This window comes from Electrophorus electricus, chromosome 3, assembly GCF_041902795.1.
Source record: "Electrophorus electricus isolate QZ-2024a chromosome 3, ASM4190279v1, whole genome shotgun sequence".
NCBI lineage: Eukaryota > Metazoa > Chordata > Actinopteri > Gymnotiformes > Gymnotidae > Electrophorus > Electrophorus electricus.
Genome location: NC_137499.1, coordinates 41,696,248 through 41,710,562, shown reverse-complemented (window position 1 = coordinate 41,710,562; position 14,315 = coordinate 41,696,248). Strand labels below are relative to the sequence as shown.

General features: G+C 42.6%; 1 protein-coding gene across 1 annotated transcript in view; it reads right to left on the bottom strand.

The window, feature by feature from the left end:
* Nucleotides 1–10,838, bottom strand: part of kcnh4a (potassium voltage-gated channel, subfamily H (eag-related), member 4a) — a 30,761-nt gene extending 19,923 nt beyond the window's left edge. Inside the window, exon 1 of the mRNA XM_081711663.1 lies at nucleotides 9,221–10,838. Coding sequence (XP_081567789.1) covers nucleotides 9,221–9,296 — 76 coding nt within the window. The 5' untranslated portion in view covers nucleotides 9,297–10,838. The remainder of the gene's footprint in view (nucleotides 1–9,220) is intronic.
* Nucleotides 10,839–14,315: the final 3,477 nt, after the last annotated feature.

Below are 14,315 nucleotides of genomic sequence, written 5' to 3'. Positions count from 1 at the left end.
AGGCCTCCCTGAGGTAACTGTGAAAGTAGAGGGAAAAAATGTTAGGTTTTTGGTTGACAGTGGTGCCACCCACTCAGTGTTAAAAGAAGGATTAATAGAATGTAGAATGAGAACAGGATATGGGATAACAGTAATTGGAGTGGGAGGTCATCCCATTGATGAAAGGATGTCCGAGCCTCTCCAATGTAGTTTAGGAAACAGCCAATTCAAACACAGCTTTTTGGTGTCAGAAACCTGTCCAATTAATTTGTTAGCTAGAGATTTAATGTGTAAACTTGGGTGCACAATTAGCAGCAACCCAGAGGGGTTATTTGTTATGTGGGAAACACCTACACAGGGAGTCCAGCTAGAGGCAGGAGTCCCTTTGTACGTGTATGAATTGCAGTGCACTGCTGGGGAAGTACTAACACATTTTATGACTGAAGTTACTAACACGCTACCTGGTGAGCTGACGGTTAAACAAAGTGATTCTATTCACTGTACAATGAAGGTCCATGAGGGATCTGATGTTGATTTTGAACAAAAATTTGACTTAGGGGGCAGTGACAGTCTGATTATCACAGCTATAGCGTGGGACTGCGAGTGGGCTGCGGGAGTGGTGCAGCTCTCAGCTAAACAGAAATCTTTATATTCAATCTCACATGCAACACCTCATGTGTCGCTGGCTAGCGCACATGTTGACCCAGACTGGCAGAGAGTAGGGTTGTGGACAAAACGCGTGTTGAGCGCAACTGATTGGATAAAAGAACCCCAGTGTAAAATTATGTACAGCCCAAGCATAGAAGTGTGGAAAATGCCAACCCCGTATAGGCTAAGTTGTAAAAGGGGGGTTGAGCTTGTAAGTCCTAATATAGTAATTATGGCAGCCTCTGTTACCCTCTCAGAGGAAGAGGAGGAGGAATTGAAAACAGTTCCTGCAGGGTTATGGGCACAGGGAAAAAATTATGTGGGCTTAATAAAAGGATGTGAGCCTGTCCACATCACCCCAAAATCTGATTACAGACCACGCCAGCACCAATACCCTCTAAAACCAGCGGCAGTGGAGGGCATCAGGCCTGTGTTCCAATCATTAAAACAAGCAGGAGTTATCGTACCATGCCCAGTCTCACCAGTACGTACTCCAATTTTCCCAGTTAAAAAGCCAGGGAGAGATGAATGGAGATTTGTGCAGGATTTGCAGGCTGTCAACACGGCAGTACACCCTAGAGCCCCAGAAGTTCCAAACCCGCACACCATTCTCTCTCAGATCCCACCAGACAGTAAGTGGTTCAGTGTAGTTGATTTGGCCAATGCTTTCTTTAGTGTACCTGTGCACAAGGATAGTCAATTTTGGTTTGCTTTCACTTTTGAAGGAAAGCCATACATATTTACAAGACTGTGTCAGGGGTATTGTGAATCACCAACCATTTACAATGCCGCCTTACACTGAAGCCTAGAAGCTTTAGAGCTCCTCGAAGGAACAGCCTTGCTGCAATACGTTGATGATCTTTTAATTTGTGGGAGAACACGAGAAGCGTGTAAACAAGCCACGGTGGCACTGCTACATCATTTAGCAGAGGAAGGCCACAAGGCATCCAAATCCAAATTACAGTTTTGTAAGCAGCAAGTGCATTTTTTAGGACATGACCACTGAACAAACGCGCATGCTGACTAAAGACCGAGTGAATGCCATCTTGACTATACCAAGACCCACGACGAAAAAACAACTGCTGTCCTTCTTAGGCATGTGTTCCTATTGTAGGACATTCATACCATCTTATGCAGAGCATGAGGGGCCACTCAGAGATATAATACGGACCAAGGGATCGAATTCCTCTCAGTTAGAATGGGCGCCAGAAGCTGAAGCGGCCTTTACAGCACTGAAGCAGTTATTACAGGTCATACCTGCTTTAGGCATTCCAGATCCCAATAAATCATTTGAACAAACCATGTCTCCCCACTTCTTATATGAAAGGACCAATTGAGATTGCTCATGGGAGAAGTCACATGAGCAAAGGGGGGATAGTGGAGAGCATAACAAAATATTGGTATGCACCAGGAATAAACACACACACCAGTAAATTTTGTTCCCGATGCTTGGTATGTGCACAAAACACACCACACGGAGACAATCATACCAAACACGCACCCGCCGGACACCCGCCGCCTAGTGAGCCATTTCAACATTGGCAAATAGATTTTGTAGAACTAACACCAGCCAAAAGGAAGAGGTACATGTGTGTGTGTGCATGTTTAGTAAGTGGGTGGAGGCCTTCCCAACGGGAAAACAAGATAGTGAGGCAGTAGCAAAAGCGCTATTGAGAGAAATTATTCCCCGGTGGGGGTTACCACAACGAGTGTCCAGTGACAATGGGACACCCTTCGTACACGAAGGACTAAAAGCTTTGACTAAATACCTAGGGGTAGATATGAGAAAACACTGCAGTTACCACCCTGCTAGTGCAGGGGCAGTAGAACGGACAAACGGCACCATTAAAGGAGGTCTAGCTAAAGTAACGCAGGAAACAGGCATGAATTGGGTAAAATGCCTTCCCCTCGTCCTGTGGCAATGTCGAACCAGACCACAGGCACGAACAGGGTTATCAGCTTTTGAAATAGTGTTTGGACGGCCTCCCAACACGGGGGTGGGTCCGCCGGACTGGGATACTAACCTGATCAATGAATCACTTTTGCAGTACTGTGTGTCTCTGCACAAATCTCTCTCCCATGTGTCTAAGCAGGTGAAGGCAGTTCTTCCCGAGGTGACGGATACTCCACTCCACACCCACCAACCAGGTGATTGGGTGCTGATAAAGGACTTCAGAAGGAAGCGGTGGAACCAGCCCAGGTGGAGAGGACCATTCCAAGTGCTGCTGACGACTAACACCGCCGTCAAAACCGACGGACGAGCAACGTGGATACACCACACTCATTGCAAGAAGGCGCCAGAACGACCTGAGGACTCATGATGAATTCTCTGTTTGTCACTATCCTACTCACTACTCTCGCCCCGATCGCGGGACGACAACTCCTGCCAGAGGAAAGATGCAAAGGCAATATCGCTTGTGCAATGGCATTGGTGACGGCAACCACTGCAGCCTTGAATAAGATTAACGGTTTAGCGTGGCAAGTCCTAACTCTGGCCAATAGGACTGAGATGATTTTTACACTCCTAAACCAAGAATTGCACCAGATTCGCCAAGTAGTCCTGCAGAATAGAATGGCCTTAGATTTGCTCCTAGCCGAGGAAGGTGGGGTGTGTAAGAAGATAAATGTATCATGTTGTTTTCACATCCCAGATTATTATGATAATATAACAGACCTGATTACACATATGAAACAGGACATCCAGGAGCCGTCCCCAGCAGACAATTCATGGTTCTCATGGTTCACCTCGGCCCTGGGCCCGTGGGGACACTGGGCAATGACGGTGCTTTTTCCTGTGCTCATTGTCGTATTGATTGTTGTGTTTCCTGCCATGTATTATGAATTGTTGTGTCACCTGGGTGACTAATCTTACTCGTGTACAGTATCAACTGTTGCAAGAACTGCCAAAGGGGGTGGATGAGGATTCTGAGGAATTTAATGACCTCCAGGCACTATTCATTGAAAATTAAAGTCTAGATGATGTTGATGATTGACAAAGAATCAAAGGGGGGAAGTGTGAAGGAAATATTGTTGTGTTTCTTTCTCTATCATTGTAAAGCGTGAGAAAGCTTAGCATAAGATTAGAAGAACAGGACGTTCCCTAGAGAACGTCCTTGAAGAAATACACTCCTTCCAAGGAGTTATCTGGTCTCAGCAGAAGCAAACCCTCCCTCGTTCTCTCGAACGCTACGGCTATTATATAAGGGGAGGGAAATCACCCAAAGGGGAGCGAAGCAAATAGGCACGCTCATTTTTTGAAACTAATAACTCAATAAAATCTTCTTATCCACATCTGACTCCTTGTTTGCTGAATTTCCACCACAATGCACATAGTTGTTTCAACTTGCAGAACTCACAAATCTTTTTAAATGGCAGAAACAAGAGTTATCAAAGTCAGTGATCTATAGCATCTATATATCCTAACGCTCCCCTCCGCTATGCACCCATCCATGTGATGTCCACATGTACAACGCTGCTATGCCTCCTTTGTTAGCCACCTTCCTGGTTTCACGTGTTCCACATTACATTACTGTTTACTTTGTGTATAAATGTCCTGTTGTCATTCTGTAGTCATGCGTTGGTGCAAGACCTTTCGAGACCTTGCTATTGTTCTACACCCCGTGTTGCTGGGTTTACCCATCACTTTCTCTTGAAATGGGATTGAAATGGGGAATGTACAACAATTAAACATTTTTTCACTTATTTATTCCATGGGAATGTTACAATTCAACCTTCTGCAATTTCCCAGCCACATAAAACCATTTATGTAATCTGACGAATTTGGTGAAGAGTCTATTTTAGCTCAGTTATCATGTATAACTGCTAAAGGACCACACACAGTACAGACAAAAACACCATCATTAACAATGAACACTGCTCTCCTGTGTCACCTCCGGAGTAACCAGGCAACCCCTCCTCCCAGTCTCTGTCCAGCTCTACACAATAAACAGGGGTTTCTCCAAAGCTGGAATGGGGTGATGAGGAGGTGCTTTGACACCTGGTTCTGTTTTCCCATTAGCTGACAGGTATGGCAGGTTCTGATAGAAGCAGAAATGTCTGACCTGCTTTGTCATGTAAATGTTTTATTACCAGCTCATGTACTGCTGAAGGGACCACAACTTCAACCAGACTCACCCAAAATGGTACCATACTGAGGCAACAATTTCTACAAAAAATCCCACCCTGTATAAAATAACCTTGACCCAGAATTTCAACCACTTCACAAACATTAGCAAATAACTTCAAGGATGAGTCCACTTTCTGTTCCCTAATCGGATCAGTAAGAGAACGATTTAAGGGCAAATCCGCTCACGGAGCTACTTCTCCCGTAACACAGGACACAACCTTGACCTCAGCAGGTGGGCTCACCATGCACATCACAGTGCAAGCAGTGAACACCGCTGGAAACTGCAGCACACATTGATCAGACGTTCTCAAGGGAAGGAGTGGGCAGTACCAATAAATGTGGAGGAACATCGCTCAAAACACATTACTGACACGCCATCCACAGGACATGCAGAGCAGAGCCCCAACAACACATCTCCTTGAACACCTTCTGCAGGGACACCAAGAGAGTATACACAGATCTGAACCACCTCGGCAAAACAGATTCCAGAATAGATGGTTTAGAAGCCCTAGTGTCATGCAGGGTTTTACTGGCGCCCTCTAATCCTATGACCTTGCATGGTTGCATTCCTCCTGGCTGCATTCGTTACTCACATGCGGAACATTTTGCATTTTATGAATCAAAACATCATCTGCTGCTGTAGCCACCCGGATGCAGTGCTCACATTATGTTCCCTGATCAGGAAGAGAAATGTTGAACTGCTCAAGTAACACTAACAGAAACAGATTGTCATATGTTTCAGGCTGTGACAGCATACATGATGTCGGACCACTAGTAACACACTGATGTATAAGGGTGTGCTCAATGTCTGGCCACTGGTAAATCACTCATTTGAACAAAGTAAAAATATACTTAAATTGAAGATCAAGCCATTGGAACGCCAAATGCTGTTGTGCCTTTTCAGATTCCCACTCCAACTTTTGTTTTTCCAATTTCTAAAGAAGGAGCTCCTATTGTTGTTCAAAAGAATATCTTCCCCCTCCATACAAGACTACAGGATTTGACCCAGTAGCAGAATGTGTGATGGCAAGATTTTACTACTATCAACAACTTAATAATCGCCTTCATACTTTCTTTCAGCCATTTATCTATGGCACTTCACCAAATTAAAAAATTATCCTCTACCTCCAACAACCCCGGCACTAACCCTCCAAAAACTGCTCCTTGCAAAAGGAATCAAGCAAGACTGCAGAGGGAGCCTAACAGAAACCTCCAACCTCCAAAACTCTAAACCCTTCAAACACCCCAACCTCCAACCCCTCCAACCTCCAAAGTCCCAACCTCCAAACACTGCAATCCCTCCAACCTCCAACCCCTCCAACCTCCAAACACTGCAATCCCTCCAACCTCCAAAGTGCCAACCTCCAAAGACCTAACCTCTAAACCCTCCAAACACCCTAACCTCCAACCCCTCCAACCTCCAAAGACCTGACCTCCAAACCCTACAACCTCCAAAGCCAGTACTAAAATGAACTCACCAAGCCAACTGCACACAGAACTAAAATATTTTTAAAAAGCCAAACAAGATTAGAGGAACCTCTTCTCACATAAAACAATGAACCACATAGACCCTGATCTACATACAGTTACTGGTGGTGGGTATTTATGCACTAAAGCCCATAAGCACCAGGAAAAATCCCTTAGCTCAGTAGCTCAGATGAGACTGCACCAACCACTCCACCCATGGTCACCATTCAAAAACAACAAACTAAAATAAAAAAAAAGGTCAGTGTGACTAAATAGGCATGCTGCTGTATTGAACAGAACAAAACAACCACAAGAACCTAACGCTAAAGGGGAACATTTCAGTCAAATCCTACCCACACCACCACACCTTAAACACAGGGCCTGGGACTGTGTGAAAGTAGTTCACTGTATCTGAAGAGCCTGCTGATGGGAGGTCAGACTCCAACTCAGCAGTCAACATCATTCTGTCACACAGCTGTAGAGCTCCGTGTTCACGGGAACTACTTTTCCTGAGTTTAGTCCAATAAAGAATTTAAACACAACATGCGATTACATACAAAACAGGTAAATGTGCCCTGTAGAGTCTCCTAGTGATTAATTTGTCTCAAACTTTGAGGTTTTGCTCGGAATGTTAGATTTAATACAATTGTCCATTTTGGTAAGAATCAGACAAACTATGATAGTATAAATAAAGTATAGTACATCTCATTGATGGCACATGCAAAGTTTAATTTGATCTGATGTTGGGATGCTGAGATAGTTTTCTGGCATGTATAGCACTCCATACATTCCATACTGAGGTATATTCAGCCAAACTCAACCGACTATCTTGGCTCATATGTTTAAAAGCGCTGTGAAGTTTTGTCAAAACTGAATCCAGCATTTATTAATTTTAACTGTTTTATGTAAAATGTGAGCCATATTGGTGTAAAAGTGCAAAATGTTTTTGATTGAGGTTTAGACTGTTGTGAATATGTTGAGATATTGAGATTGTGGATTAATATTCCAGTGGACCTTTTGTGTTTGGTTTGAGCTCTATGCCTTACTGTGGGAGAAAATACAAATACAAAAATGTACAAGGTTGTGCTATAGCGCCACAAAGCCAATGAGGGTGCACTTACTGGCCTGAGTCATTTAACACCTGTTGCACAAAACTTGGTCTTGGTCATGGTCACGTAACACCATGTGGCCTTTCTGGGAAAATGACAGCTATGTTACTGCATGGTTTACAAAGCAGCTCAGGAACACAGGGTGTACAGAGCAGCTCAGGGAATAAAAGAGAACTCAGGGAAAGACATTTGAGGGGCTATAGAGGGATAGAGAGATAGAGGGAGGGATAGAGGGATTCCCAGGTGCAATATAAAGCCATACATAAGATGCAGTGATGAGATTAATGATTCTGTTCTCAACCCAGTCTGACTTAACAAGCCATGTTAAAGAGATGCAGGAACACTGTGACTGGAAACTGGGGTTATCCCACTGATCTCTAACCAAAGTTAAAACAGGATTGTGTTGTTTAAAAATAAGTGTGAATTTCATTTCTTAGCATTGACCTCTGAAAACACGTTTTTCATTATTTTGAAATCACAGTCTTAAAAACACAGCCTTAAAACACAGCCATAAAAACAAAGCCGTAAAACACTGCCTTAAAACACAGTCTTACGAACTTTAACTCTAACCCTGACCCTAACCCTAACCCCTCTTAACCCTAACCCTAACCCTGAGCCTAACCCCCAACTCTAACCCCTATTTCTAACCCTAACCCCATTGCTTATTGAAACTACCATTTTAAAGGATGACACAGACACAGAGTATGGTGTCCTACAGAAACACAGAGTCCTGAAGTAGTGACCGTTGTTATGTTCTGGTCTGGCTTGAGCTAAGCAGTTCAGCTCTGCGACCCAAACCCTTGCCTTGCTCAGTCTAAAAAGAGTAGCAGCAGAAATTAGGCCAATAAAGAGAAAAAGAGAATAAGACACTTTCAGAATTAGCTTCTGTCCCTGCATGAGCCAGTTCTGGATCTCTGGTACCAATTTTCCACCAACAGGTCTGGTGCTGGTTCCTGTGAACCTTTTAAGATCAGACCGGCGTTTCCCTGGTTTAAGATTATACCCACGTTTCCACTGGTTTAAGATCAGAGCCACGTTTGAGGTAACACATGAGGTAATAAAAAGAGTGTTTACAGGACAAAGGCGTTTAAACATCGAATTAGAAATATTAATAACAAAAAACAAAGGATCACAGAGATTCTGTATCCGTATAAAATTAACTTTGTACCGAGCTGTACACTTTGTTGAGGCCTCTGCAAGTTTTTGCAAATGATTCTGGGTAGGTAATGATTCTTTGTCTGTAATGGTACCAAGATCCAACTGGTATAGGTGTTGACTATCAATGTGAAAATTTGGACATAAATGTGTGTGTGTGTGTGTGTGTGTGTGTGTGTGTGTGTGTGTGTGTGTGTATATATATATAATATATATATATATATATATATATATATATATATATATATATATATATTTTTTTTTTTTTTTTTTTTTTTTTTTAAATGTCAATACAGCCACACCAGCATTCAAAACAATTACATGTTGATGACATGTACTATATATCTAAGAATAATACTAATTATTATAGAGTCCCAAACACTCTTAACTGCTTTGCAAGAAAAGGTACTGACATCAGTACCTCAGAGAAAACAGCCTTAACTAGGTTACAAATTAGTTGTTAATGGACTATTTTATTGTCTGAGGACATGATCAAGGTACTCCTGGACTGGTTCTGAATCTTTAAATATGTCACAGATGCAGTGTCATGGCACTTGAGACTAACCCCAACCCCAGAGACAAACCCTAATTCTAGAGATTAATCCCAACCCTAAACCCAAACATAGAGACCAACCCCAATCCTAGAGATTAACCATAGACTCTGAATGTATTCCTGCCCATCAGGGTTCAGTCTGAATCGAGGTCAAAGGTCTGGTAGATAAAGGGCAGTACTCACGCGTGCCGTCAAAGTGCTTAGCGATGGTGTCCAAAAAGGTGTTCTGGGGGGCCAGCAGCCCCTTCATCACAGGCATGACTGCTGTGTGCCAATATCACTCCATTCCAGCCAGAGAGAAAGAGGGATGAAGGGAGTAGAGAGGGATAAAGGGAGGGAGAAGACTAATGACGAAAGAGCAGAAACCCATCGGTCCTCTGCAGCAGGCAGCATGGGGCTTGCCCGCAGCTACAGAGCAGAGCAGCACAGCCGGGAGGGCAGCCACTGCCTGACAGGCGCATCTCTCCTTCCTAATTACTCCTGGAGGACGTTCATGTGCTGCGCTGAGTGAGCGCTGATGACGTGAGCCGTGGGCCCTTGCTCTGTGTCCGTCCGCCTCCTTTTGCTTAATGTGTTTGTTGAGAGCACATATTCAGTCCAAGTTTTGTGTTTGTCATTAGCTCACAGCGGAGTGGAGACTGTCCCGTCCTACAACAGCCCCAGGGAATCCGTCCTGGGCCTTCATTCGCCAGCCACATGCATGTCCGCGCTTTTGCCTGCTGCTTGGACTTACTTAGTTCCTCTGCTTGGCTAGGCAGCGGCGCCTGCTGGAGGTCTCCGGTCCTGGATCACACCTGTCCTGGCCTGTTCATGTAGTAGGTGGACAACATGCCTCTCCATTCAGCTCATTCTCCACTGATACCTCTCACAGTGATCGCTCACTCTCTCTCTCTCCCTCTTTCGCACACTCGCGCTCTCTCTCACATGCACAGATGCTAACATATTCTCTTAGTCTGTCTCTCTGATACTCCTTTTGTGCGTTCTTCATCACGCGCTTCACCCTCATAAAGCTCCCTTGGCATGAACGTTTCTTGATTTGGGATTAGATCTCATTAACAAAGCATGGTATCGCATTTCTAAAAGTGCTATAAATGTCTCTGCAAAGCCCTAATGCTCTCTATGACACAGTCTTCATCACAGAATAGGACTTTTATAATGAACAAGGATATCAAACCACACCCTTTCTCTCACACACGTTCTGTTCATGACACTACTAAACTAGGTTGTTATTGTCTAATGTGAGGTGTTCGTGCACGATGTGGCCATCCATTATCATGGAATAAAAGCATCTACTTTTACAGCATTTATTTAATGCTTTTATACAAAGCCACTTAAAATTCTGACTGAACACAGAATAATTGAGGGTTAAAAGGGCCTTGTTCAGGGAAACAGTGAAAACTTGGGCCAAAAGCAGAAAATAGGTTTAGTTAACAAAATAAATAAATAAATAAATCAAATCCTGTGAGACATGAATATAAATGAATACCACTAAGGAAACTTCTCTTTCTCCCCTCTATGTCCAGACACTCCACAGAATGCAGTCCAACATCAGAGTTGGAATTATTGCAGGGCCTGTGTACAATATGATACATCCCTGCCATCTGCTGGCCATAGAGAATATTACATGAATCTAACTACTGCAGTCAAAACCAGACATCAAAAACCTGCTTAAATTGTATTTTTCAGTATACTGATGCAATAATACAGGCTCACATGTACGTAATATTGTCTCCATCAATAATTCACACCAAGAACCACCATCTTTGTATATTGTATACGGTCATGAGCGCCCGTCTCTACAGCTGCAGCAGGCGGAGCGTGACGGGCGTCGGGACAGTCCCGAGTGTAGGGCCGTGGGAGGAAGGCTGGGCCTCTGGGTCCTTGTTCCTTTTGCCTATCGTGAGAAGCCCTGCAGCTTGATTCCGAGAACTCTGTAAAAGATTTTGCAACCGGTCCTGGTAACGCCTTTCGGTTAGCTTTTGTTCACCGAGTATAAGGATTCCTGCGGCAGTGTCGTCCATCTTCCCCACCACGTCCTTCCTGTAAACTGCACGGCACAGCAGAAGGTAGAACCTGCAAGATCGGGGTTTCCGCGTGCAGCAGACAGCCATGCCCTCGGCATCACGTACCATGTGCGCTAGCAGCACAAGGAAGAGCAGCACCTGCATCCTCTACCAAAGTGGCGGGAAAAGAGAGAGCACATATTTGATTTTGAGTTCAGCAGTGCCAGACTAGAGTGTGACATGTCAGCACAAACACAGCACAGGAAAACTTCTGAACTAGAATCCAAATTCCAGATTTGCCACCACTTCCTCAAATGCGCTGTACATCGGTATTTGACACAGCTCTATTGGAAGTGATATTGGCACCTTTGACTCACCCCCTCCCCCACTACAACTAAATAATTTTGTTTTTCCTTTTAAGTTTATGCTGAACTTCTCCATTTTTGGAAATGACAACAGTTTAAGAAAAGACTAAAAGGCTGCAAAAATATGGAAAATGGAGTGGAAATAAATGAAGCCATCATTAATTGCATCATTAATTAATTCATTAATTAATCATTAATTAATTCCATGCTATAGCACAAGGTGGTAGCAACACCAGTCATGGGGAGCGTGAACACTGTCATACTCAATCACGTAGGTCTCTCTGAACAAGAACATCTGCTAAATTCTGTGAATTTATAGCCTAAGAGTAGCAAAAAGTAAACAATGGTCTGTATTAAAATACATTTGAACACAAACTAGTTAGGCTAAATCCAACCATAGGCATTAAGGCAAGAAAATATCTGAGAGAGAAAAGATTAGTGGTAGAGTTAATAAAAGTAGTAGCAGTGGTAGTGACAGAACTACTAGCAGTATATATTAACAGGTCTTAGCTTGTCTGCATGACTCACTTCTCGGGTGGACATGACGTGGCCACCCATCACTCGAGATTCACTTAGCCTCACGCGTATATGAGAACTGTTTTATATACTGGAGCACTCATTGATAAGGTCGTACACAACCACCCCAACAAGATAATCACCTAACATGACTGTTTTATTCCATGTCCTGTTTAGCTCACGTTGCTTATTTAAGACCTGGAGTGTGACACCATGTCAGATTAGGGGTCATTAACTCATCACTTGCTCTATGTCTGTATGTGAGGAGTTCATAACCAGTCAACGTAAACAGTGTCGTTTGTTAGCACATGCCATAATTATTAAATAACCAGGCAAAGACATAATTAGTGGCCAGTGTAGACACAGACAAGACAGCTAAAAGACATACAAAGGGCTGATAGAAGTAATGGGTAACGAGGACACCGTGCTTTTGTTGGTAGAAGGGCAGAGTTAATGACAGCTGCCTCTCTGGTCAGCAGAAACACTGACTTCAAATTCTAATCATGTCTGCTCACACAATGGTAAAAGTTGGGTAGCTAAATGTTTGCTGACTAATCAATGGATTAAGTAAGAGCAATGACACAAAGTCTGCTTTATTAGATACACCTATCTTACCTATATACTCAGACCTGAATACCATGAGTTTAGTTGCTGCTGCATTTATTTCTCTGGTGCCTGTAGTTTAAAATTGCATAGCTAGTGAGCCATTTTATCACTGATGTCAGACACTTAACTTTCATAATAACATACCAGTTCCCAACTTACTGAAGTAAAGCACCCAGGGTTCATCTTTAGAGATTTCACTCAGTGTTCACATAAGGTGGGCTTGAACCCAGGTGATGACACCAATAGCCTACTGGATGAGCAACCACACCAACACAGGTGAGCCTATGTGCAGAACAGTTAGAGCCTGGATCAAGTAAAACAAAAGGAAAAAACTAAACCCCACACCGAGCATAGAAAAAGGGAGAACAAAGGACGTCACAGAAAGAAATGGCAACCCCCGATGCACTGGGGAAAACCAAACTAAATCTTCCCAAACAAGTCCAGAAAATGGGAAGAAACTTGAACAGCTAAAGAAAAACTCAGGAGAGAGACAACTGAAGAAGGGAGGGAATGTGTAAAAAACACAAACACCCTCACAGCACAGAAAAGAGGCATAGCACAAGGTCTCACTACAAAAAAACTACCAGCTAGGAGTTTGACTCAGAACTTCAGCAAAGACACAGCACAGCGCTGTTGGGTGTTAAGTCTGATTAGTGTTGTGCCTGACTAGAGGCCAACCTCTGGTGGCCGGAGGGGGCATCGGCCTGGCACCAACCCTTACAAATCATCTTTAGAGCTTGCACTCAGTGTTGATCTTTAGAGATTTATCTGTTTTCATCTTTGGACATTTAAGTTTATTCATCTTTAGAGATTTAACTATGATCAACTTTAGAGATTTAAGTGTAATCAACTATAGAGGATTAACTCAGTAATCATCTTTAGATATTTAACACAGTGCTCATTTTTAGAGATGTAACTGTGTTCATCTATAGAGATTAACCTCAATGTACATCTTTAGAGATTTCACTCAGTGATCATCTTTAGGGAGTTCAATCAGTGTTCATCTTTAGATATTTAACTCAGAGTTCATCTTTAGAGATTTAACTGTGTTCATCTTTAGCTATTTAACTTTGTTCATCTCTAGAGATTTCACTCAGTTTTTATTTTGAGAGATTTAATTGTGATTGCCTTTAGAGATTTTACTGTGTTCATCTATAGAGATTGAACTCAATGTACATCTTTAGAGATTTAACTCAGTAATCATATTTAGGGATTTCATTCAGTGATCATCTTTCGGGATTTCACTCAGTGTTCATATTTAGATTTAACTCATTTTTCATCTTTATAGATTTCCCTCAGTGTTCATTTTGTAGAAATTTAACTCAGTGATCATATATAGAGATTTATCTCAGTGATCATCTTTAGGGATTTCACCCAGTGTTTATCTTTAAATATTTAACTCGGTGTTCCTCTTTAGAGATTTATCTGTGTTCATCTTTTGATTTCACTCAGTGTTCATCTTGAGAGATTTAACTGTGCTTCTCTTTAGAGATATGTTTGTTCATCTTTAGACATTTAACTGTGTTCATCTATAGAGATTTAACTCAGTGTTCATCTTTAGACATTTAACTCAGTGTTCATCTTGAGAGATTTAACTGTGTTCTTTAGAAATTTAAGTCATTTTCATCTTTAGAGATTTGTTTATTCATCTTTAGAGATCTAACTGTTTTCCTCTTTAGAGATTTAACTCAGTTTTCATCTTTAGATTTAACTCAGTGTTCATCTTGTAGAGATATTGTATGGGGTTTCTCATGGGCTTAGTAGAATATGAACCTGTTAAACAGCTGT